Source organism: Macrobrachium rosenbergii, chromosome 1 (genome assembly GCF_040412425.1).
Source record: "Macrobrachium rosenbergii isolate ZJJX-2024 chromosome 1, ASM4041242v1, whole genome shotgun sequence".
Taxonomy (NCBI): Eukaryota; Metazoa; Arthropoda; class Malacostraca; order Decapoda; family Palaemonidae; genus Macrobrachium; species Macrobrachium rosenbergii.
Genome location: NC_089741.1, coordinates 41,570,521 through 41,596,037, shown reverse-complemented (window position 1 = coordinate 41,596,037; position 25,517 = coordinate 41,570,521). Strand labels below are relative to the sequence as shown.

The window sequence follows — 25,517 nt, the reverse complement described above, 5'->3', positions numbered from 1 at the left end:
TTTCTGGCTAAATTTGAGCCTTTTCTGATGATAAATCTTAGTAATTTTCCGACTGAATTTGAGCCGTTTCTGACTAAAAGTTTGAGTAATTTTCTTACCATAAATTTGAGTAATTTTCTGCAAAATATTGCCATTGCTTACCAAGCAGGAGACTTCCATCCGCGTCTGTACAACCTTCTTCACTTAGGTGGTTGGTCGAACTAACGGAACTTGTATGGGATTTTACTCTGCTCGGCGTTTGTAAATATTTAGACGCTTTAACTTACTATCAGTCCTACTTTTTTGCAGGTCAAGATTAGCCTCGTCGTTCTTGCGTAGCATGTCCTCTGTGCATGAATATTCTGACAAGATTCTCGTATCGTGTAGAGACAAGGTGCTATTTGTATCGTTCTTGCTATTTACTAATCCATCTCCTTTTGCAAATAGTTTTTTAAGCTGGCATTCGTCTTCCAAGACTACTAACTAAACATGGTGGCGGTGTGGCAGTGGTGGTGGTAGACAACAGCCAAGAAATCAGGTGCCTTGGTGTCCTGTAGGGACTGGAAAGAAGATCGTTTGTTTACATGACTAACCCACCGTGCATGTGTTGCAGTGGGTGGGCTGCAGTGCTACCAGTGCGACAGTAGCAAAGACATCAACTGTCCCGAGTACTTCAAGGAGGGGTATCACGAAGTCCCCCCGGATTCGGTCACGTCTCTAGTGCCCAAATCCTGCGATCACGTCTTCGAGGCGAGATATTGCATCAAGACGACGGGCATGTTTGAAGGTTGGGGCTCTCTCTCTCTCTCTCTCTCTCTCTCTGTTTGTCTCTATCTCTCGTGCATGAACTTTGATGATTTTTTTGAAGGATGTTCTCTCTCTCTCTCTCTCTCTCTCTCTCTCTCTCTCTTGTGCATGACTCTCTCATGAAGACCTTTTTTCAGTCATGAAATGACACTTTTTAGCCCCACTTAGTCTCTCCTCTCTCTCTCTCTCTCTCTCTCTCTCTCTCTCTCTCTCTCTCTCCTGTGCATGACGTGACCCATGAAGACCTTTTTTCAGTTATGAATGACACTTAGTAACCCCTCTCTCTCTCTCTCTCTCTCTCTCTCTCTCTCTCTCTCTCTCTCTCTCTGCAGCCACTTCCCGTAGAAGCTTTTTTTTTGGTAAGGTCTTTGCTCGGTTCTTGTCAAACCTCTTAATGCACAAAAATACTATGTATGTATTGTAGATAATTGTATGTACTGTATAATTATGTAGTTGGCTATATCTCTGTCTGTCTGTCATCCAGTTTTCGTGTAATTGTCGTAGAGTTTACTTTAGATACACTCATTTTGGGTGTGGTAGATACAGATTCTACCAAGGTACGTGTAATATTTTTGTGAGTTTTTAGGTATAAGTATTACAAAATAAATTTTGTGGTTTATATGCTCGTTTTGTGCGACATTGCAGCTCGTGATTTGTTCGTGCTTTTCATTTTGTAATTCTTTTGTTTAATTTGATTTTTGAAAAGCAGTGTGTTCCAGATAATTAGCACTTTTTATTTAGTTTTCTTTCAAAGAAAACTATTGGGGTGGCTTTGTCTGTCCGTCCTCAGATCTTAAGAATTACTGAGGCCAGAGGGCTGCAAATTGGTATGTTGATCATCCGCCCTCCAATAATCAAACACACCAAATTGCAGCCCTCTAACCTCAGTGGTTTTTATTCTTATATAAGGTTAAAGCTAGTTATGATCGTGCCTCTGGCAACGCAACAACACAGGCCACCACGGCTGGCTGAGAGTTTCATGGGCCGCGGCTCATACAGCATAATACCGAGACCACCGATAGAGAGATCTGTTTTCGGTGGCCTCGATTATACGCTGTGCAGAAAACTCGATTGCGCCGAAGAAACTTCGGAGCCTTATTTACTTGTTTTATTTAATCTTTTGTATGTGACACTTTCTAGCTCAGGTTATGATTAATATTATTTATTTATTTATTTATTTATTCTTGCAAGAGAATGGCGACAGCAGGTAGCGTGTTTTTTATTTTATTAGAACATGTTTGCTTCGAGACTGAGATCGCATAGGATAGAATAGAACCAGTGGAAGAGGTAAACACTCAAAAAAGAGTAGAAAAGTGGAGATAAGAGTGGGTAGACCCATTTGCTGTATCTAAGACCACTCACAAATTTACTTTTTTTTGTGTGTGTGTTTTATTTGTAATTTTCTACTCTGCTCTGTTGTCTTGGGAATGTTTGATCATCTTAAATGTGAATAATACGCCTCATTTTTTTGGTAATGTTGAACCTCTTAGTTTTAATATTGACGGTTTTTTCCAATTTTTTTATAATGTATTTACATATATGACCTTGATTTTAAAAAAATTGACAACGTTAAGACTAAAATAGAATTCACAGTAAATCGCATTGAGTGTATCATACTCGTAAAGAATATATATATATATATATATATATATATATATATATATATATATATATATATATATATATATATATATATATATAATATGTATATATATAACTGACGTGTAATGAAACAACTCTCCACAATCAGTAGGTTTTATTTATCAATACCTTGGAGTACAATTATATAGCACTGCTCGGCTCGCAACCGAGAAGACACGGGTTCGATACTTAGGCGAGGAGTGGACTATATAGGCACGTGTTTAAAATCATTCCTACATCCGTTGACCTGAACAGGTAATTATATACGTGGCTGGTAGTCGACTGTCGTTGGTTGCAGTTGGGTTTAGAGGGAAAATGAGATATAAAGAAATTGTTAAGGTATTAATGCTATGTCAGGATGTTTGACCTCATTTCTTAATCAAATGTTAACTGCCTCGTCGAGGTGGTCCTACCTGTCTCTGTTGACCTCGGGGCGGGGATTAGTTCAGTTGGTTGTTAGTCCACTGGTGTTGGTCGCAGCTGGGTTTGGGGAGAGAATGGGAGATTAAGAAAAAGACGAGGTATCAATGCTATGTCTGGACGTTTGACCTCATTTCGTAATTAAATATTAATTTCCTCATCGAGGTAATCCTACCTGTCTGTTGACATGGGGAGGGGAAAATAATGCAATCGGTTCTTAGTTGACTGGTGTTGGTCACAGCTGGGTTTAGAGATATATAGATAGATAAAGAAAAGTTTTAGAGGGACCACTACTCTATCATAATGTTTGACCTCATATGAATCAAAATGACTGGCCTCGTCGAGGTAATCCTAAAATCCATCCAGCTGATCACATCCATATGTGACGCCAGATCGCTAAAAATCGATCAGTCAGAGGGTCAGAGTTATCCAAAAACGAGGACCGTGTAAGGATCATAGTTTCCTGTAGTGCAGTCTATCGTATTTGGGCAAAAAAATCCATATTTCATGAAAAAGGTTTCCCATGATGCAATGGCTTGTTCTTGGGAGACTTATTGATTTAGGGGGAAGACCTTTTAGGGAGGTTGATGGTAGTTCAGACTTTTATACAGTTATACGATGGTACTTAGTAGCTGTTGTATGGGAGGTGAAGTAACTTGACTCTCTCTCTCTCTCTCTCTCTCTCTCTCTCTCTCTCTCTGTGTGTTTGTGCGTGTGTGTGTGGTTGTGTCATATTGCTTATACTTCTTCTTGTGTGTTTTTAAAATATCCTCTCTCTCTCTCTCTCTCTCTCTCTCTCTCTCTCTCTCTCTCTCTGTGTGTGTGTTGTGTTTGTGTGTGTGTGGTTGTGTCATATTGTTTATACTTCTTCTTGTATCTCATTTTAAAATCTCTCTCTCTCTCTCTCTCTCTCTCTCTCTCTCTCTCTGTCTCTCTCTCTCTCTGTGTGTGTGTTTGTGTTTGTGTGTGTGTGGTTGTGTCATATTGCTTATACTTCTTCTTGTATCTCATTTTAAAATCTCTCTCTCTCTCTCTCTCTCTCTCTCTCTGGTTCTCCTCTCCTCTCTCTCTCTCTCTCTCTATATCCTAGTGGATATGCTTCTCCATTTATCTACATTTTTAAATCTCTCTCTCTCTCTCTCTCTCTCTCTCTCTCTCTCTCTCTCTGCTCTCTTGTGTTCTCTCTCTCTCTCTCTTCTCCATGTATTGTCCTAGTCTTAATTTTGCCCTTTTTCTTTTCTCTCTCTCTCTCTCTCTCTCTCTCTCTCTCTCTCTGACTGAAGACTTATCCTTATGATCTTCTTAATTAAAACATGCAATCAGCAACGTTCCCCCGCCCTCGGTAACCCCACCCGAACCTTCGGTAATTGATGCTACCGAATTACGGAGCCTGTCAGTAGGTGTCATGTCGTTCGGTGTATTCGATTTTTTGTATTTTTTTTTTCTTTCGTCGTTATTTCTGTTATAGCTGATGATGAGACATCGAATTAAGCAGTAGGTTTGGTTTTATGTATATGTATAATATATGTGTGCGTGTATGTAAAAATATATATATTTATATACATATACATATGTATTATATATGTGTATGTATATATCTATATATATTTATTTACACATTTATATGTGTATATATACATATATATATGTATATATACACATATATATACATATGTGTGTATAAAGTAAATATATTTCATGTTCAAATATGAAACTCTCACTTCCTCTCTGTATGTATGTATGACGTTATCAGCCTCCTCCGATCTAGGATGAGACGCTATCCATCCTATATACATATACATATATCTTACCCCCACCCCCCTCATTTTCCCCTCCCTCTCCCTCTCCCCCTCCCCCCATGGGTGGTTTCACAAAGCCCTCAGTTGCTGACGCTTCACGGTGCTCTTAATCAGCATTTGGATGGGGGGCTCCTCTTCCCCTCTGTTCCTCCTTCCTCCTTACTTTTCTTTCTTTCCTTCCTCCTCCTATCTCCTTTCCTCGCCACTCACCTGGCCCAGTCTATCCGTTTCCTCGTGAGGTGGGAATTGTTATCTCTCTCCACGAGGCTGTGTAGGGTCCGTCCATGGCTCATGTCTGACCAAAAGGAAAAAACAAGAAAATGCATTTATTTGTGTTCGTATTTTTTTAAAGCACGAAGCAAGCAGTTGCGAGCTTAAGCGCGCGCGCGCTTGTGTGGGATGTGGGGCTGGCGATTCAGGACAGAAAGCATTCGTTTATCAACTCATTTAAAAGAATTTTCACATACCTGGCGCGTGTTGGTTCTTATGGGATATTGCAGACATTAAATTTTGTCTACGTAATTTTTGCTAAATTTTTTTCTGAAGTAGGACATGAGTTTAGACTTGAATTAACATTTGCTTTCCATATGCGCATATATATATTACATTTATATATATGTGTGTGTATGTATGTATGTATATGTGTTGTTATATATATATATATATATATATATATATATATATATATATATATATATATATATATATATATATATATAATTATATGTGCTAGTGTGTGTGTTTGTATATATTATGATTTTTCACTCCCTTGATCGGTGACACTGTTAATATTGGACATTATATTCATTCACTTTAATTAATTTTCATATTTCGTTATATTATTGAAATATGAGTTGCTTATAAAAGATTCATGCACAGTCATGGCACTCTTAACTTCTTTAACACAAAAAAATAACCTTGAATTGGCGAGGTTCATGCATGCCTCTGTCAAGAAGAAGAAGAAGAAGAAGAAGAAGAAGAAGAAGCAGAAGATAAAGAGAAGAAGTTGAAGTAAGTTGGAGAGGATCAGGTGGTGACAGAGAGAAGAGATTAAATCTTTTTCTTTTTTCTCGCCTCCAGATTCCGAGAATAATTGTCACTCGATCAGGGGGAAATTAAGTTAGAGGCTAAGTGGATGGGTGGTTTGAATGTGTGTTATAAATTTCATCCCGTAGGAGGGTAGTACCGTCACTGTACCTCACCCGGTGCGCTGTAGCAGACATTTTACTTTTAAGGTTCTTTGCGGAGTCCCTTCGGCGCGTAGCTGCGACCCCTTTCATTCCTTGTACCGCACCTGTTTATATTCTCTTTCTTCCTAACAGCTATTTCAACATTATTTTCAGCGCTGAATGACCTCATAGGTTCTAGCTCTTGGCCTTTGACCTAAATTCTATGTTCCAATCCCAGTTCCAATATATATTTTGTTGTTTTTATACGGTTGGTTCGTGGTGTCAGCAGTGCGTTTTAAAATAAGATCCTGGATTCTCAAGGTCATCTCCTCTGGACAGGTTTCCAGACTATAAAGTTCAAGGTCTATGGATCTTGTCTAGTTGCACGTTAGTCATGTTTCTCATTGTGTCATCGACTTACATCATTCCATTCCGTGAAACTTTCTATTCTCGCTCTTCTGTTCCCTATAGTTAGGTTATTGTCTTTTTTTTATTTTTTATCTGTTTATTCATTCCTTGTTAAACTTTCTTTCCTTCCTTGCTTTCGTGTTCCCGTATTTCTATAATTCTTCTTTCAAAGAGGCTGGTCTATCGCTTCTTTGGGGATTTGGGCCCGCTGCACTTATTTCTCCTTCCGGCCTGGGCTAGAGAAGGGTTTTTCCCGAAGTGGGGGGGTTTAGTACCATCAGTCCACCTGGTGCGGTGTACTGTAGGCATTACATAAGGTTCTTTGCAGCGTCCCTTCGACCCCTAGCTGCAACCCCTTTCGTTCATTTTACTGTACCTCCGTTCATCATTTCTTTATTCTTACTTTCCACCCTCTCCTAACAATTGATTCACAGTGCAACTGCGAGGTCCCCCGTTGTACCTTTCAAGCCTTCTTTCCCCTCAGTTTCCCGTTCAGCGCTGAATGACCTCATAGGTCCCAGTGCTTGGCCTTTGGCCTAAATTCTATATTCTATTCGATAAGGGTGTTGGGTAGCCCACGCTTCTCTTGACATCTAATAGCTTGTGTTGTGCTCTTCCTAATTTGCATAGAAAATTGTAGCCTTTGTGCAGTTAGCATTTAAATTATTGTTTCACAGCAGTGTATAACTATTTTCAATCCTAAATAAAAAAAAAAAAAGCATACACTCTAGTCTAATTATACACTTCAGTTTAAGTATACACTTTAGTTACACACTTTCTATGTGCATAACTAAGTCATTTGTATTTTCCGTTCTATAAGTTTCATTTTGGTGTGAAAATGATTTCTGTTTTCATCAATAAAATAAAATACTAATTCTTCCATTTCCGTTTCGTTGGTTTGTTTATAGATAAAATGAAAACTTCCATTGAAGGAGTTTTATTTGGGAATAACTGATCTCTTTGTAATCACCATGAATGTATATACAAGTATATATATAAGACTCACGTAGGGTTGGCCAAAATAATAATAATAGTAATATAGTAATACTCTACACACACACGCATATTATGTATATATATATATATATATATATATATATATATATATATATATATATATATATATATATATATATAGTACTTGTATTGGAAAACAAGTATTATTATATAATTATATTTTGGCCAGTACCACGTGAGTCTTTCCAGTGTTTTTGACTCGGTGATCAGGCTAAAGGACAGACCTTCTGAAGTAGGACAAAAACTTGTTCTTTTTATCACCCACTACTTCCTTGAGCTAAAACTTCTTTGGTGGTTAAAGAGCTTACGTTTGTGTGTGCGAATTTCTGTCAATAAAGCAATAATAAGCTTATATCAGTTTCCAGGGCGGTGTAGCTAGAGGCATAGGTCTAACAACCTCGTTCCCAAAATGACTGCATTTAGGCCTATACACAGTGCTACGAGATCGTACAATCCCTCGTGTATGCGTGCTTCTATAGCATGTTTATGTATTTACTTTTCCTTTCTAAAAACATTAAATTGTGACCATCAGCTGCTCTAAATTTGACTCGACTGCCAACAATACACGTAAGAGTTTCTGGGTCATGACGTCAGCACCGTGATCCCTCTGTGTGGATCAAAGCACAGCCTCTAAATAATGCATTTATTCACTGACCGTACAATAAAAAGTTGCCAAATACAATGACGGATACTATAGTTGCCATATGCGGGTAGATGATTAACTCGACTTTTGCGCTTCCTAAACGGAAACGCGTAAAGTCGATTAGCCGAATTATCTTTGTCGTGTAAGTGATTAGATGTAGTATGATTAGTTGTTACGATCTCTTGATGAGTTGTATCACTTAGGTACCTCATGATTTTGTCGTGGACAGAGCGAAATATGACGTCATTCAAACGAAACGAACTAACGGTCTAGGGCTCTAGGCTCAAGGTTTTCTGTACCCCGAATTAGAACAAAACAATACGGAAATATGATTGAGAAATAGCTTTATAAAATTATAATGTACTTGCCTTATTCAGAAATATACCCTTGAAATCCCAAGGCATTAAGTTGTGTTGAGGAATTGACAAAAAATGATAATTCAAGTCTGAGTCAACGCTCACCTGACCCTTTAATAATTCACATTATTATGACTGTGTGGTAACTGGGGTTGAGTTGCCAGTTCACCTTTTTTCATAGTGAGAGGACGAATAGATCGATGTTTTTTCTTGTTGTGTTAGACATTGTTATTTTTATTTCTAATAGACAGTCAGACATGTCATTATATACAATTTTTTATTAATAAAATAATTAGACTTTTATTTGTATTTATTTATTGGCAGTGGGATTGAATAGAGCCAGTAACTTATTAGATAGTTAGGGAGAACTTCAGACGTTAAGAAGTTTTCCTGTTTTGGTTTTATATATTTAATTTTTTTCATTATTAATATCTTTTCGTTATACGTGTGATGCTCAAAGTGACACGTGTTTGAAACCTTACGTTGTAAACTGATGAAAGGGTAATATAGACTCTTATTCTTTGGTAAACTTGGTCGATAGATCAGGAAATACGAACTATTTCGGTAACTTTTTGTTAACCAGTCGTCATAATGTACAGTGGTGCAGACATGATCAGTGTGAAGGTGAGTGAGATGTTGGGATGATTCTCTCTCTCTCTCTCTCTCTCTCTCTCTCTCTCTCTCCGTTGTATTGAAGATTCAATATCGAGATTTAGAAAATATATATTTTAATTATTCATTACAAATTAGTGACTTTGGCGGGAATGACGTCCAGTCATATTTTATATTCCTTACGTGACACTTAAGAACTTTAATTCCCCTATCATGGTCATATTGTATTTCCAAGTTTCGACCCCTGCCTTAAGAATGTCGACATTATTCAAGATCAGAATCTGATAACGAATGAGAAAATGTAAATGCGAGCAACTTAGCTTCACAGTTAATAATTGATTATTTATAATTATTATATTAATAAAGTGAAATTACTGATATCACCACTAGAAAACTGCATATCTAGTCAGTTCCCCCATTCTCTCCTTCTCCATTTTTAACTTTATTCATTTTTTTTTTATTCTGGACCAATTTCCGTAAATATCGGATTATTCCGATAGTCACGGGTTTTTAAGCTTTCATATTTTCCCCTTCTCCTCGTCCGTTTCGCGCGCTGACACCTGCCAATGGAGTTAGGGATTTTTGCCCTGTTATATCCCCTAATTCTTACAAATGGCATTGTAGAGAGAGAGAGACAGACAGACAGACAGACAGACAGACAGACAGACAGACAGATATATATATATATAATATATATATATATATATATATATATATATATATATATATATATATATATATATTATGTAGTGTGTGTGTATGTGTGTGTGTGTGTGTGTGTGATTATTATCACTTTTGTACGTGATTCATTTTATCACATTACACAGGTGAAAAATGAGATGGGTGTAGGTCCTGACCGGTTTATTTTCGTCAGTGGCTTGGAAATAAAGTCGAAACCGGTCAAAATTCCACAGTCTCTTGTTTTATACCTGTGGTAATGCTTATATGTTTTATATATATATATATATATATATATATATATATATATATATATATAGAGAGAGAGAGAGAGAGAGAGAGAGTTAGTTATTTTAGAGTGAATGGTAATATTGGATGATTATATATATATATATATATATATATATATATATATATATATATATATATATATATATATATATATATATATATATATATATATATATATATATATATATATTTGTATATTATATATATATATATATATATATATACATACATACATACATACATACATATATATGTATATATATAAATTTATATATATATATATATATATAAATTTATATATATAATTTATATATATACATATATATATATATATATATATATATATATATATATATATATATATATATATATATAGATAGATATAGAGAGAGAGAGAGAGAGAGAGAGAGAGAGAGAGGAGAGAGAAAGCTTGGCTGTTGACAAGAAAGAAAGAAAAAAAATAAAGAAATATCTTACGATGAAGGGGCAAAGGAAGTCCTTTCATGCCGTACCTGAGGCTTCGGTAATTATGAGATGTCAGTGACCTGGGAACTTATTTTTCCCCCCCCCAAAAATATAAGAAATTATTTTGCGAATAGTGGAAGAAAATTGATTGTATGATATGGTTGTGGTATATTAATGTTGGTGTGTGTAGATGCGTTTACGGACGTATTTCAGTCAGCTGTATAAGTTCTGTCATCTTATGAGTTGATTTTTTGGATATTTTTTTTTTTTTTTAAGAAAATTTAATATTACTTTTAGAACACACACACATATATGTGTGTGTGTGTGTATTAACACATCCTCAGGGCAATGTATATATATATATATATATATATATATATATATATATATATATATATATATATACCATACACATATATATACATATCTGCACACACACATATATTATATATATATGTGTGTGTGTGTGTGTGTATGTATGTAATATATACACGCGTGTATGTATGTGTGTTTGTGAGAGAGAGAGAGAGAGAGAGAGAGAGAGAGTATCATACATTACTATAAAAATACTATACTTCACTATCTTCCATTCGTCCTACCGGCTCCATGTCAGTTTCCTTTAAAGTTCTGGAGGGTCACTTATTTTTATTTTGTTTATTTATTTATTTTTTTTAGATTAACACGATGCTTGTTTGTATCCCGCCTCTGAGAGCGAGAGAGAGAGGGAGAGAGAGCCCTTTGATCTAGCGTGTAGTCAAATGGGCTTCACGGAAACTTATTAAGTTTTGGCCGATTGAACGCCAAGAAGGGGAGATCGGTCTAGTTTGCTTTAGAGAGAGAGAGAGAGAGAGAAAAGAGTTCTCGACAGGCGTTTTCGAATTAAATGAACGCCTGGCCATGTCTGTTTTCCGGGTACCTGATGGCGTTCTGAGTTTTTGGGGGAGTTCTCTGTAAGAAATTTGACCTTAAAGAGTGTCGATTTCCTAAAATCACAATAGAAATGAACTCCTGTAAGAATTAGCTCTTAGTGGCGTTCGCTTTCCAGGCGTTCTCATGGAGTTGAGAGTTCTTGGGGAGTTCTCAGCAACACTGACCTCAGTGTGTCAATTTTCGTTAATTCTCAATAAAAAAAAATGAACTCTTAGTGGCATTCAGCTTTCCAGGTGTTCTTATTGAGTTCTGAGTTCTTGGGAAGTCCCCCTAAATTCTGTATAAAAATGAACGCTTCGTGGCGTTCACTTCCCAGGAGTTCTGTAGTGTTCTCAGAATGACCTCTGTATCTCTGGTTTTCGAAATTCCTGACAGAAATAAACTCTCAGAGGCGTTCACTTTTCAGTGTGTCCTCATGAACCCTTAGTGGCGTTCACTTTCCAGCTGTTTTCATTACTGTCTCAAAAATGAACTCCCTTTGGTGAGATCATTTGCATTTTCGACAAATGACCTCAGTGTCTCCATTTGTCTAAATTCCCAACAGAAATGAACTCAGAGCATTCACTTTCCAGATGTCTTCATTACCATTCCCAGAAATGAACTCCCGTTGATGAGAGCATTTGCAATTTCGACAGAAATGAACTCTTAAAGGTGTCATGTCTTCCGTTTACTATTTCTGAGAAATCAGTCTTGATAAGATGAGCACAAACTCCCTATGATTAGAACTAATGGTTTTTGCCTTTCCAAAGAAGTACTTCCAGGCCTGGTCGTGATAACGACGAACGCCTAACGATGCTAGATTTCCAGGCAGTTGCTGGAAGGTGTGTTTTCCATATTCTGGTCTTTGGAACCTTTTACGTTTCACTTATGTAAGAAGAGAAAGGAATATTTAATTAGATTTTTGTATTTTTACTTTAAAATGTTATAATTTTGAGTCATCATATTGATTCAAAATTTCCAGGCGGTCGCTGGAATGTGCGTTTTCCATATTCTAATCTAGGGAACTTTTTATAACGAAAAAAGTTATAAAATGTTTAAATGTTTCAGTTATGTAAGAACAAAAAAGGATATTTGTTTAGATTTGTGCATTTTGATTTTAAAGAGTTTTATTCGTAACATGTAAGAGGGGAATAGATTATTTATTTAGGTTTTTTTTAATCTTTCTCATATCGCTACGAAGTTGTCTAAACTTGGTGTTTAGTTTAACCTCATTTTGTGTGTAATTAGCCTTGTCGAAAGTGTCATAATCATGTAGCTTATCATCGGCATATCCCAAAATGATGACAAAACCGTACGTGTTCCGTATTTATATATCCCGTATTTATGTACCGTATTTGTCCCCGTTATTTTTTTATGTCCCTTATTTATGTGCAGTATTTATATGTCCCGTATTTATATGTTCCGTATTTAAGTGTCCCGTATTTATGTGTCCCGTATTTATATGTGCCGTATTTATATGTTCCGTATTCAAGTGCCCGTATTTATATGTGCCGTATTTATATGTTCCGTATTCAAGTGCCCGTATTTATATGTGCCGTATTTATGTGTCCCGTATTCGAGTGCCGTATATGCCCCAAGACATTGATTAAGGGAAAAGGGGATGTTATTTTTGCCCGTTTTGTGAAAGATGGACACCTCGTATTGGGAACAGCGCTGATTGGAAACCTAGGAAGAAGATCTCTCTCTCTCTCTCTCTCTCTCTCTCTCTCTCTCTCTCTCTTTCCAGAGGGGTGTATGCAGGACACCGGCGCACAGTCATCCTTGGAAAAAGGTGTTAATCTCTCTCTCTCTCTCTCTCTCTCTCTCTCTCTCTCTCTCTCTCTCTCTCTCTCTCTTCCCTTTTCATTTTGGAAGGAGCGACGTCTCGATATCTGGATGATTTTCTCCGGGAAAAAGAGGTGTCACCCACCTTCCGATTTCTGAAAAATGCCTCTCTCTCTCTCTCTCTCTCTCTCTCTCTCTCTCTCTCTCTCTCTAGGTGTTCAGGGGATCGCAGTGCGATTCATTTACGACATGTCGTTTGAGAAGTGACGGGGAAAATTAAAAGAAAAAAAAAACATTAATGTTCTTGATGTGGGTTGAATAGAATGTTCTTTTCGCTGAATAACGCTAAATATTCTATAAAACTAATAAGCATCTATAGAACATTTGCACGCTTGTTCTTCTATCTAAAAGGCAGCTGGTCATTTTAAGATCCATTTGAATACTTCAGAGTCGAGTAGTAACGGTGAAACAAAAAAATCTCCCTGAAAAAAGTCATAAAAAGAATTTCTAGTATGATTTCAAGGTTGCAGTATAGTCTGTCAGTCAATACAAATTTGACCACAAACAGTTTTAGATATATTTTGATCTAATTTTATGTGTTTGATAAGTAAAAATAGCCTTAAAATGTTTTTGTGGATAACGTGTGTATATATAATTGTACAAAAAAGTAACGAAACATAAATTAGGATAAGGGTTGAAAATAGGATTTGAACGTTCGATTTGGAAGAATTTAATATTCGCGTTACTTTCAAGAAATGGAAGTTATTGATAAATTCAACCAAAGAATTGAAAATTTAGTAACTCGCTTTGCGTTGTCGAAACATAAGTCTCTCTCTCTCTCTCTCTCTCTCTCTCTCTCTGCAGTGTGCGTGGGTGAGTCTTCACACATATAGCTCACTCAGCGAATCCTTTATGGAAGTTTTAAGCCAAGGAATCGATCAAGGATAGGTCTAATGGACGGTGTTTGTCTTGGCAGAAAAAATTGAGCAGTTGCAGTCTCTCTCTCTCTCTCTCTCTCTCTCTCTCTCTCTCTCTCTCTCTCTCTCTATATATATATATATATATATATATATATATATATATATATATATATATATATATATATATATATATATATATATATATATATATATATAAGGACATTCAGTCATAACTTTGGATAAACACGTGTTAAAATTTTTTCTCTCTCTCTCTCTCTCTCTCTCTCTCTCTCTCTCTCTCTCTCTCTCTCTCTCTCTCTCTCTCTCAAAGAAAACATGTTATTGAAGAGTCCTTTGTCAACTCAGGACATTGAATTACCCTTTCCACGAATTTCGGGAAAATATGTTTTTCCTTTTCTTTCAGAATTATTCAGCTGCGCCATAGAATATAAAACAAAAAATGCGCCGAAGTGTCTTCGGCGCAATCAAGTTTTCTGTACAGCCGCTACAGCGTATAATCAAGGCCACCGAAAATAGATCTATCTTTCAGTGGTCTCAGTATAATGCTGTATGAGCTGCGACCCATGAAACTATAACCACGGTCCGCTGGTGGCCTATCCTACATCGTTCGCGGAAGCACGATCATGGCTAACTTTGACCTTGATAAAATAAAAACTGCTGTGGCTAGAGGGTTGCAATTTGTTATGTTTGATGATTAGGAGGTGGATGATCAGCATACCAATTTGCAGCCCTCTAGCCTCAGTAGTTTTTAAGATCTGGGCGGACAGAATAAAATGCGGACGGACAGACAAACCGCGCTATAGTTTTCTTTTGAAAACTAAAAGTTAATAGTCAATTTTTTATGTGACAGAAAGTTGTTTTTTTTTTTTAGAATTATTCAGCTATGCAATAGAATAAAAAGTCGACAGTCGAATTTGTGTGCGTGTGTTTTTGTACTCACAAGTTTTTTTTTTTTTTTTTTGCGTTTATCGCTTTGGTGCAATGTAAATATTACTGAAGGTTCTTGGCAGCGTCCCTTCGACCCCTAGTTGTAACCCCTGTAATTCCTTTTACTGTACCTCCGTTCATATTCTCCTTCCACCCTCTGCTAACAGTTGTTTCTTTGCGCAACTGCAAGTGGTTCCCTACCGTTACACCTTTAAACCCTTTTACTCAAGTTTCCCTTCCAGCGCTGAATGGCCTCATAAGGTCCCAGCGCTTGGCCTTTGGCCTAAATTCTATATTCCATTCGATTCCACAGTGCCTCAGTTTTCAGTTCTGATGTAACTAATTAACGATTCTAGAAACCGGTTCGTCTTAATGCGGTGTTAGGCCTATCTTTACATTTTTCTGATTTCCTCCGAGCCCAAAAGTGTGCCTCTGCACTACAGATAGAACATGTCGTAAACACATGTCTGCGACATATCGGACAGAAATCACAAACAAGTTGGATCGATGTTAACGACTTGTTGGTTGTTGGGGCCAAGCATTGGCCTATAAGGTTCGTTCTCCACGTGTTTCCAACCTGTTTGTGATATGTAACAGATAAGTTTCCGACCTGTGTTCAGTGGCATGTTCTACTGTAGTGTATGTGGACAGTCCTAAGTTAGATGAGGATTGATTGATCTGTTTCAGTAATCTGGCGTTGCAAGAACAAAAGAAAATGTACGGTTGATTCTCCTATATCGGTCTATGCATTGAAGTGATCTTCCCGTTCTTTGTAGAGTTGCTATGTTCTTTATAGTCTTCATATTCTCTTTATCCTTGCGTGTGGTGTTCTCCTTCTTCGCATTCATAGGCCATCCATATACGCCCCTATTCTTATATTTATTCTTTATTCTTCTTATTAGCTCAGTTATTCCCTTCCAAAGCTCATCATCATTATTGTGGATTTCTCACATATTTCAAAGCCTTTGGTGACAAACAGTAGTATAATTCTAAGTGATGAATTTACGAATCTCTCTCTCTCTCTCTCTCTCTCTCTCTCTCTCTCTCTCTCTCTCTCTCTCTCTCTCTCATTAAATGAGGAAGGTGACAAGGTGACAGCAGTTGGGGGGATGGGGTGTCGGTTGCGCAAGGAGATGGAGATATATCACATTACATATGCTGTCCGTTCCAGGTAGTGAATGAGGCAAGATGGTAATTGATGGTGATGATGATAATGATGTAAAAACATATACACACACATAAACACAACAACACTCATACACACGCACGAGCACGCGCATGCGCCGCGCTCATATACACGAGAGAGCAGGCATATAACAGTGAGATGTTTTGGAGGGAAATTGTGAAGGTCGGTTATGATTTTTTTATATTTTTCAGGTTTTCTTTCTATTTGCAATTTTTTATGTTTCTAATGTTTTAGGATTTTTCTCTCTCTCTCTCTCTCTCTCTCTCTCTCTCTCTCTCTCTCTCTCAGTTAAAGTATATCTTTGTTATGGGAACCACTGAGCTGATTAACAGCTCTCTCTAGGAAGACTATATAGTTTATTTACGTGGCTAAGAACCAACTAGTTACCTAGCAGCAGGACCTACAGCTTATTGAATCATACACATTATAACAGATAAATGAATTTCTATCACCAGAAATACAATTCTTCATTGGCTGGTCGGAGAGTCGAACGCTGGATAAGCAGCGTACATATATATGTTTATATATATGTATATACATAGTACATATATATTTATATATAATATATATAAATGTATAAGGTACTCTATATACATATGTATAACTAATGTCCAGAATAACATTAAATATTAACTATATTTACAATTGGAAACATCAAGCCACCGAGATCCACCCTTGAGAATTAATGAGGAAGTTCACTGCGCCTCATAAATATAGTACGAGGCTGTCGATAAGTGTGAGTGGTCTTCTCCTTTCTCTAAATTTAGGTATTGAAATGAAAATAGAACTGAGGCCAAATGCCAAGCGCTGGGACATATGAGGTCATTCAGCGCTGAAAAGGAAATTGACAGTAAAAGGTCTGAAAGGTGTAACGGGAGGAAAACCTCAAAGCAGTTGCATTTTGAAATAAGTGTTAGGAGAGGGTGGAAAGTAAGATTGAAGAAAGGGAATATGAAAGGAGGTACAGTAAAAGGAACGAAAGGGGTCGCAGCTAGGGGCCGAAGGCACGCTGCAAAGAACCTTGAGTAACGTCACTACCCTCCTACGGGGTCAACTTGAGGCTTCCTGTATAAAACTCGCTCCTACTTCTGTTTTCATCTTAGAAAAAAAACGAGAAGTCTGGTTGAACTGTCTAAATCTTGTTTAATTTATTTAATTTATTTGTTTATTTGTTTGAATGTTGTTACGTTCGTGTTTCGTACAGTTACGTGATTTTAGATATTTATTTATGACTCACTTCATTGTGTGTGCTCAGATAATTGTATATCCAGTAATAAAACATATATATATATATATATATATATATATATATATATATATATATATATATATATATATATATATATATATATATATATATATATATATATATATATATATATATAATCTACAATTGATACACATCTGCATATCCTAGATAATTTTAATCTTTGTAAACATATAATCAAATAATTACCATATTGCTTACTCCATGCAACCAGGTAATTACATCTTGCATTCACCCAGATCATTTTGGTCCTAGTTGTAATTACAGTTCTTGAAATTTCTCTCTCTTTTTTTGTGAGAAATGTCGTGCAAGATTGTCGTTAAAGGAGTAATGAGGCGAAGGTGATTACCGTAATGGCTGTTTGTTTAATGAGTTATGAGACGGTCTTGGGGGAGGAGGGTTAGTAAAATTCGTAATGGCCTTAATTGTACAAGTTTTAGGTCTGTATATGATTTTGTTTTTTTCGTAATAACTTGATTTGTATAGTGTTCTGGTGTAGGTTTGTAGGAGTAATCGTATGAATAGTACTATTTTATGGTCCCACCGAGACTAACTAATCATGATGTGCACACAATTTGGTCTTCTCAGCAGGACCGAATATTTGTTGTCCTTTTTATAAACCAGTAACCACCACACTGAGGCCTTTGGCCAGATCGCCTATGCAAAGTCTATGGAGATCGTTAGTTGCCTTGGCTTATCCAGTTTCGTCATTAGACCGAACCACCACCTTCACTGGGAAGGGAATAAACCAGCCCTCATAAACAATGAGGCAACCGTAGGCCTGGTTTCTAGACAGATTCGGAATCCTCCTCCGCCTTCGTTGTATTTTGAGAGGTTCGCCCTGTAGTAAAAGAGGCTTACAGGTGGTACGCCGTTCCTAAGGATGACGATGGTAGAAGGCCAGGGAGAGGTTGATAACATTGATGATAACATACAAAAGTGGAGATGAGAAGTACAGATCACGTCAAAGTATAGGCCTACGCTATTATAGCAGATGGTATGTGCTGTACATTAACTGCTCTGGGCTCATGTTAAGAAAGAGTCAAAAGGATAAAAAGCTTAAGAAATGAAAATAAATAATTCATAATACAGTATCAGGAAAGATTGTCAAAAAATATAGCATCACTGAGGTAGGTTGAAACCTCTGAAAGAAAGTATACAAAAGGCATAAGAAGAATGTCCGAGGTGATGTTCTAGGAAAGAACATAGAAAGAGTGAGTGAGTCAAGGCAGTGGAATCAACATCTACAAAGAACAACTGAACAGAAATCAACCACTTAACTAAAACAAATAATTAGATAGGCATTATGGAAGCAGAGGGTAACAGAAGCACCCACTGAACTAGCGATTGTTACTGTATACAGTAACGAAAGATCTAGAGTGAACGCAGTGGCAGGAAATCAAGGAAGAAGGGCATAGATGGAGACCTAGACCTAACGAGAATACAGGCAGAGCTCACGAGACACAAGGCATTGGGGAGAGAGAGAGAACTCATTCCACGCCTAACCACATAAAGATAAAAGTTGACTTTAAAACTTCAATAAAGATGATTGTGTAGATGTATGAGAATAACAAAAAAAAAGTTCGTACAAGTTAAACAAAGGGAGAACAGAGACTTGTAATTTAAAAAATTATATCCCGCTGGTTGAAAACGTGGAAAGCTATCACCCGGGATATAATGAGTTTTGTTATCCATTGTATCCTATTTTTGTATATATATATATATATATATATATATATATATATATATATATATATATATATATATATATATAAATAATACACATTAAATATGTGTTAGACCAAATCGATTAAAACGTAGGACAATAAGTCGCTTCGCTTAATTTGACCGTTGGCATTGCTTAATAATACTCCCGGCTGTGAAGAAAGAGGCTGGACTCTTTTTCCTTCTTCTACTTCATGTTCGCTGTTAACTGAGAGGGACTGAAATTCATTCTGAGCTCTTCAGTTTTAATTGCCTTTCCCGTAATTAAGTTTTCTGCTACAGCCGTGGGACTTCTGAGCAAGACACCACTTTTGATGGTTAATTTGCTGTGATGTGTATATATATATATATATATATATATATATATATATATATATATATATATATATATATATATATATTATATATATATAACAAAATCCACAAAGGAAAGAGGTGGAGTGGGTGCTGCGAGGCCTTTCGACTGTCGTCCTTTACTTAGGTAAGTAAAGGACGACAGTAGGAAGGCCTTGCAGCACTCCGTTGTTTCTACCTTTCCTGCTTGGATTTTGTCTTTATTCATAGTCTGCTAAGTAAAGGACGGCAGTCGAAGGACCTCACCCAGCTTCCATTGTTTCTCTTTCATTCGTCGATTTTGTCTTTATTTGTATGTATTCATCACGTTCCATATTTTCATGATTCAGTTATATATATATATATATATATATATATATATATATATATATATATATATATATATATATATATATATATATATATATATATTAATGCATGTATATAGTATATAGTCATTGTTTTGACTGAGACAGCTAAACAACTGATATGTCGTAGTCTACAGAACTGCATGGAAGCTCTTTGAAATTAGCAATAACTTTATTCATTGTCATTAATTTCCTCTTGTTTTCCAGGCGAACTGGGCACCAAGCGCTTCTGCTCAGCCCGTGACTGGGGCAACTACTGCGAGTGGGTGAGGCGCCCTGGGGACGAGAGAGAGTACAGAGCCTGCGTGTTCACCTGCGGAATGAACTCTTGCAACAAAGGTCACAGGGGAGTGATCTTTTCTGAGGTTCTTCTCATCTTCCCCGTGGTCTTCTCCGTCGTGGTGCACAGGGCGTGGTGCCTCGTGTCTTAGGAGGCTGGGTGGACTTCGGTGTGGATAAAAGTACGAGTGATTACAGGAAGGACTATCTTATTTTCCCTGGTTTCGAGAATTGCGGAAAAACTACCTGAATGTATTTTATGGGGGGAATTTCGAAACCAACGTCAGCTAATACCAAAATGCTTGTTCAAAAGAGTTTTATGATTATGTATACACTGGCGATCTTGCATACTTCTTTTGTGCTCCTCTTAACTATCTCTTAACTGTGACGTCGATTGTTTCAGCTCGTCCCTGGTTTAGTTAAGTTTGTTCGGTGTGGCAGCTTCCTTTAGGCCGGGTATTCACGATCAGGTTTACCTGTCAGTTCATCGAAACTGACGTTAAAACTTTTCGTGTGGACGCTCATCCGTCGAACGGTCGTGGGTGAACTGACAGGTAAACCTGACCGTGAATACCCGGCCTAAGAGTAGGCCTATATCTCACAAGTTCGAGTCCAGGTACCATTTAAAACTTCGAAAACGTTCAAAACTATCATTAAACTTTGGTCCACGAGTAGCCAGTATTGATGACAGTATTGAAATCGTGAATGTCCGTATTTGTGTCAGCGCCTTCACGAATACTACCATGCACGACAGCTTCGAATAAACGTTAGTACTAGGACTACTTAGTCCAGATTTTGGCGGGAACCGTGCTTGTGTGATGATACCTTTAGACTTTGTGACATCTCATCCCCACTTTTTTTTATTTAAAGTAGTTTTGATTAAGGTCATTTTGAGTTTTCTCAGAAGAATCTCGCAGGGACAATCTTGAATGAAAAGTAAAGTTCATCTTATAAATATACCCGATGAGGATACAGTGCATGTAGGCCTAAGTGTAAAAATAATTTGTCATTTTTTGGTGAATATAGGTCTGAGACATAGCTCATTGAGCTTGCTGGATCGCATTAAAACAGTTATGTATTTTAACTCAATCATTTTTAGGCTATCTCATTTCATTGCAAGATTACTTCAGGAACTTGACCTCAGTGCAGGATTAAATTTCCTGTTTCTTCGTCCTTTCCCTGATGTTAATGTCTCGAGTCTCTTCAGTCTTTTCAGATACTTAATATATCTTTTATATACAGTATACTATCTGTTTTTGTGCTTTCGGATTAAGACCGAATGAGAAGTGTGCCAAACGACTGATTCAGTTACAATCGTCAGTTGAAATGGTCTTTGCAGTTACTCTGCCTTGGTATTACTGTGCTGTAAATGTGATGTCATTGTCTTACTGTGAATAAGATGTCATTATGTATGGGAAGAATGGTCATTTTAGATTTGAAAGGCGCCGGTTGTTTTTATTATCATTCGTAATGTGTGCTCATCCACGTTGAACAGTCATGTTCGTGCAGTGTTAAAACGCTTTGAATTATTCAAAGAGCAACTGGTTGATTATCTTATGTAATTAAAATAAATGGTTAACAGTATTTTGACAGGCCACTCCAGGGTCCATTTTTTGCAATGCACGTGACCAGATCACTTCTAGAAACACCTTCGTTTTCTGCAATAACTTCAGTTGCGAACTTTCTGATGAGCATTTATGGTCCCTCCAGTTCTAAGCAGCCCTTTGTAGGCCTACCCCAGGATACGTTTAGTGTCTGTGGGCCTGCTGCTTTCAGTATCCCTTTTAAAACGTGGAGACACTGATTTTTATAGATAACTGAACGAGAACCACTTCTGTCATTATAAAACTCGCAACGGCAAGAGTTATCCTGTTGTACGAGAAGCTGATTTCGATAAACACAGCTGTATCATGATTGTATGAACATTATGTGTCAGTCCTCGTCGTTTTCCTCCAAATAGATTTGATAGGATGATCGATGTTCTTTTAGGATAGCCAGACCTTTTTGTTTTTAATTTTTGTTCTAGGATACCTTAGTGACGTGAGTAGTCATTGTTAGGTTAGGATGCAATAAGATACTTAACAAACATTCTTTGTTACTATAGTTTATGATTATGTTGTCAACAGGCTACAGCCCACACACGATTTTGTCTCTTTAGAAGAAATGGATATCATTTGATCTGGGAGAGATAAGAGAATTTAAGCGCTGAGTTATTTCAGTTTGTCACTGGTATAGTTCAGATAGTCGTGTATAGTGACCTCGTGGTGAACATTTCAATTTACTTAATAAATAAGTAAAATATTCGAACTTGAAGGCCTATGTTGATACAATTTCTGGAATGGAAAAGTTTGTTCAATACTTTTAAGGTTACAAACTATCTTGTTGCTATGAGACAAATCATTCCTTCAATCAAATTATGTATAAGTCTAGATATATGTGGCATCTGTAGACTCCTCTTCGTCGTGGCCTAGAGATGCTGCAGTTGTGTTCAAAGACAATATCATTTTCCTCTTGTTTAAATTAAGGCTTTGTTTGTTCTAAAGGTGGTCCGAAGCCTCCATACGCTGCTTCGGCTATGTCTTGCCCGTGCTGAGTAAAATCTTTTCGAACGAGGCAATATTCTGTGTACATACGAACTAGCGCCGTTTCTTTCAGATGCTGGAATCTTACATGGCGCTCGTTTTCTGTTCAGATAACTTTTCCTTTTTCATTTCAAGGTTTTGAGACCACCTTTATCTTTTTTTTTCTACTTCTCCAGATCAGTGTATGAATTCTTACAAAACTGTATACTTTGAAAATAAATGTTTTTTTATATGGTTTTTCTTTTGTATACCTAATGTGACTCTTTATGTTTAGTGCAGTGATGCAGTCCAGTACTAAATTTTTGCTAGCAACGTGATATGTCAGAAGAACTATGTCAGAAGAACTTTGTTCTCAGCTGTCGTCTACTGAAGTGAACATTTTTAATTTTCTTCTAAGGCTGTGTGATTTGAAGATCCACAGAAGTTGCTTTCAGTTGAAGACAGTATTTGTAGAAGGAAGTTAAATACACTATGTAGTTTACACAGTAGTTATCTGCTATTTCCAATCTTGAAGAGCAGGTAAGTGATAAGTCCAATTTTTCTGATGATGCTGTATGGGAGTTAGACGCATATCTCTTGAGATATATGAATGAGCTCACCAACTATATAATGCAGGTCCTATTTTGTACAGTCATAAAGTATAGGTTTGGGGTTTTATAAAAACTTCAGTAATAGGGCAGCCAAAAAATTACCATGGATGTCATATTAACAGACAATGCCAGAACAATAAAAGTATAGACACATTGACGATAAACAAAATTTTGAAAAGCAAGCACGTATTTACATATACATAAACAGTTCACTTATGTCCAAGTTTGTGGGCAAAACACAGAACTACTGTATGTAGTACTATCCGTATGAATCATAGCTATCAGTCATCTTTTAAACTGTAACTGTGATATTCGAGACAATAGATAAATAAGTGGATCAGTCTTAACGTAACGTGGTTATAATACTAGCGCGAGGATGCAAATCATTTCGATTCCTGAAAACCCAATGATGATTTATGATTATCGTTATTTATTTTCATTTTAGGCTAATAAGGATTGACAAGCTTCACGTTTTACGGTCCTTGTGTTAGCCTAATAAGTCAGCTGGATCCGTTACCACTTACCAGTTTATGCGGAGTGTTGACATCCGTGCGTCAGTGACATGAGGGAGGAAAATGTTTCCCCAAATTTCAAGATGACTTTTCCTCGCCGACACACGCATATCCCCACGACTGAGAAGGACCTTAAGGATGTCTAAACAGGCAAGTCAGGCTACTGCAGCGGTAGTACTGTACCGTAAGTACGCAAAGTAAAGTCAGCCGTTCTCAACGTTGTTCGATATTCGATTTGTCATCACCACCATCACGAGTGCTGCCATCCAGCTGCTAAGAAAGTCATCAAGCCACACCCTATTCACGCTTGTGAATGTTTAAATATCTTTAGAGTTACTGATAACATCCTGGTTAATAGCTAGATTAGATATGTTGAGAAAAGCATCTTGTGTTTACGTAAGCCGGTAAGACCGAACAACTACCGGTGTTTTCCCAGTCGAGAAGTAACACAAGCGTAGCCTTCTACACCAGGTGTTACCCGTATTGCGGAATCGTAATTTCTGCAGCCTAATTTACTGTTTGAAGTTTCCCATGGACGCCATAATGAAAGCTTCGTCAGAAGGTAAACGAACTTGGGTCTGTACCGTCTTGTTATAACCATGTGGTTTTCTGATGCTAACGATCCTGTCAAATTAATTAGCAGCCATAAAAAAAGTTCCACCCACGCCTAAACTTTTCTTTCATTGTGGTATCCAGGTTACTAGGCTAGTTATTACTGGTTAAAACCGATTTTCTTCTGCAATAATTACGCTGTGTGCAGCTTTTCAGAACAACAGTGCCATTTGGCGCAATGATCGGGTGGAACAAGTGGTGTTTTGTAGATACTATGCAATTGTTTGCTTGTGTTTACAAGTAAACAGGTATTCAGTCATTTCTTGTAAACTGGGCCAGCAGAAATTGCCTTCTCGTATGTTGTAGATGGTTGATCTGTTCCATATATTATCAATTTCCTTTTGTTATTTAAGTATTCCCTTTGTTTATTATGTGAAGTTACAATATACACAGCGAGGGGATGGAGATTCGAACATCAAACTTGGACGGAGGCAAATCAAATCCGTTTTCGGCTGTTCATGACTATTGTGAGACTGGGTAGCAGCAATCAACGAGGGAAAAACAGGGCCCTCGTAACCTTATCCCACACAATTAGCTGGAAATTCGAAGGACATTAAGTGTAGTGTAGTAGACCACTGAGTTTCATTTTAGGACCCATAGAACTGGTGCGAAGAAGGCTTTCTTACCTAAGTAACAAACATTGTTTAAAAAGAACGGCTAAGTAAATGGAGGAAAGCAATGTAATTTAGTTGGGTCAAAGGAACGTTACGAAAAACGTTGTCGAAGTATGTCGCTGAAGGTACACAATATGACATAGAGACTGCAAAACAGGCTACCTACCCTCCCACCCCCAACCTTCCAAGAATCCCTTACCGGGGGTAGCTCTAAGAGTTTGCACATGAGGCCGATATGCACTGACGTGAATCTAAAAATAATGAGAAATCGTGAGTGAAATTGAAAAAATGCTCTATAGACTCTTATTCAGTTCATGCGGAAGTCTTCACGCGATTTAATTTTTAATGAGAAAAAAGCATTTCCATTTGTATTAAAAAGCGAAAACTACTGGAAGAGAGAGAGAAAAAAATGGCGGCTCTTTGTGGCTTGAAAAACAAAGTAATAATCATTATCTGCATTCGTTATGTTGCTGATTCCTGGTCAAATTCGTTTTATACAGTATGTCTCTCCAAACGGGACGTAGACTCAAGTACCTAAACGATGGCTGAAATCGTCTTATAGAAAACGGAGTAAGTAAATCTTCACTTGAATACCATAACCT

The 25,517-nt window shown here is 37.1% G+C and overlaps 1 protein-coding gene across 3 annotated transcripts in view; it reads left to right on the top strand.

The window, feature by feature from the left end:
* bou (boudin) overlaps positions 1-22,817 on the top strand; it is a 50,943-nt gene extending 28,126 nt beyond the window's left edge. For 2 of the 3 annotated variants that reach the window (XM_067081437.1, XM_067081351.1), the window contains exon 3: positions 19,934-22,817. In XM_067081437.1, coding sequence (XP_066937538.1) covers positions 19,934-20,157 — 224 coding nt within the window. In that variant the 3' untranslated portion in view covers positions 20,158-22,817. Of the gene's footprint in view, positions 1-592; positions 767-19,933 lie in introns of all 3 variants that reach the window. The other variant, XM_067081264.1, reaches the window with a different exon arrangement.
* The last annotated feature ends 2,700 nt before the right edge of the window (positions 22,818-25,517 follow it).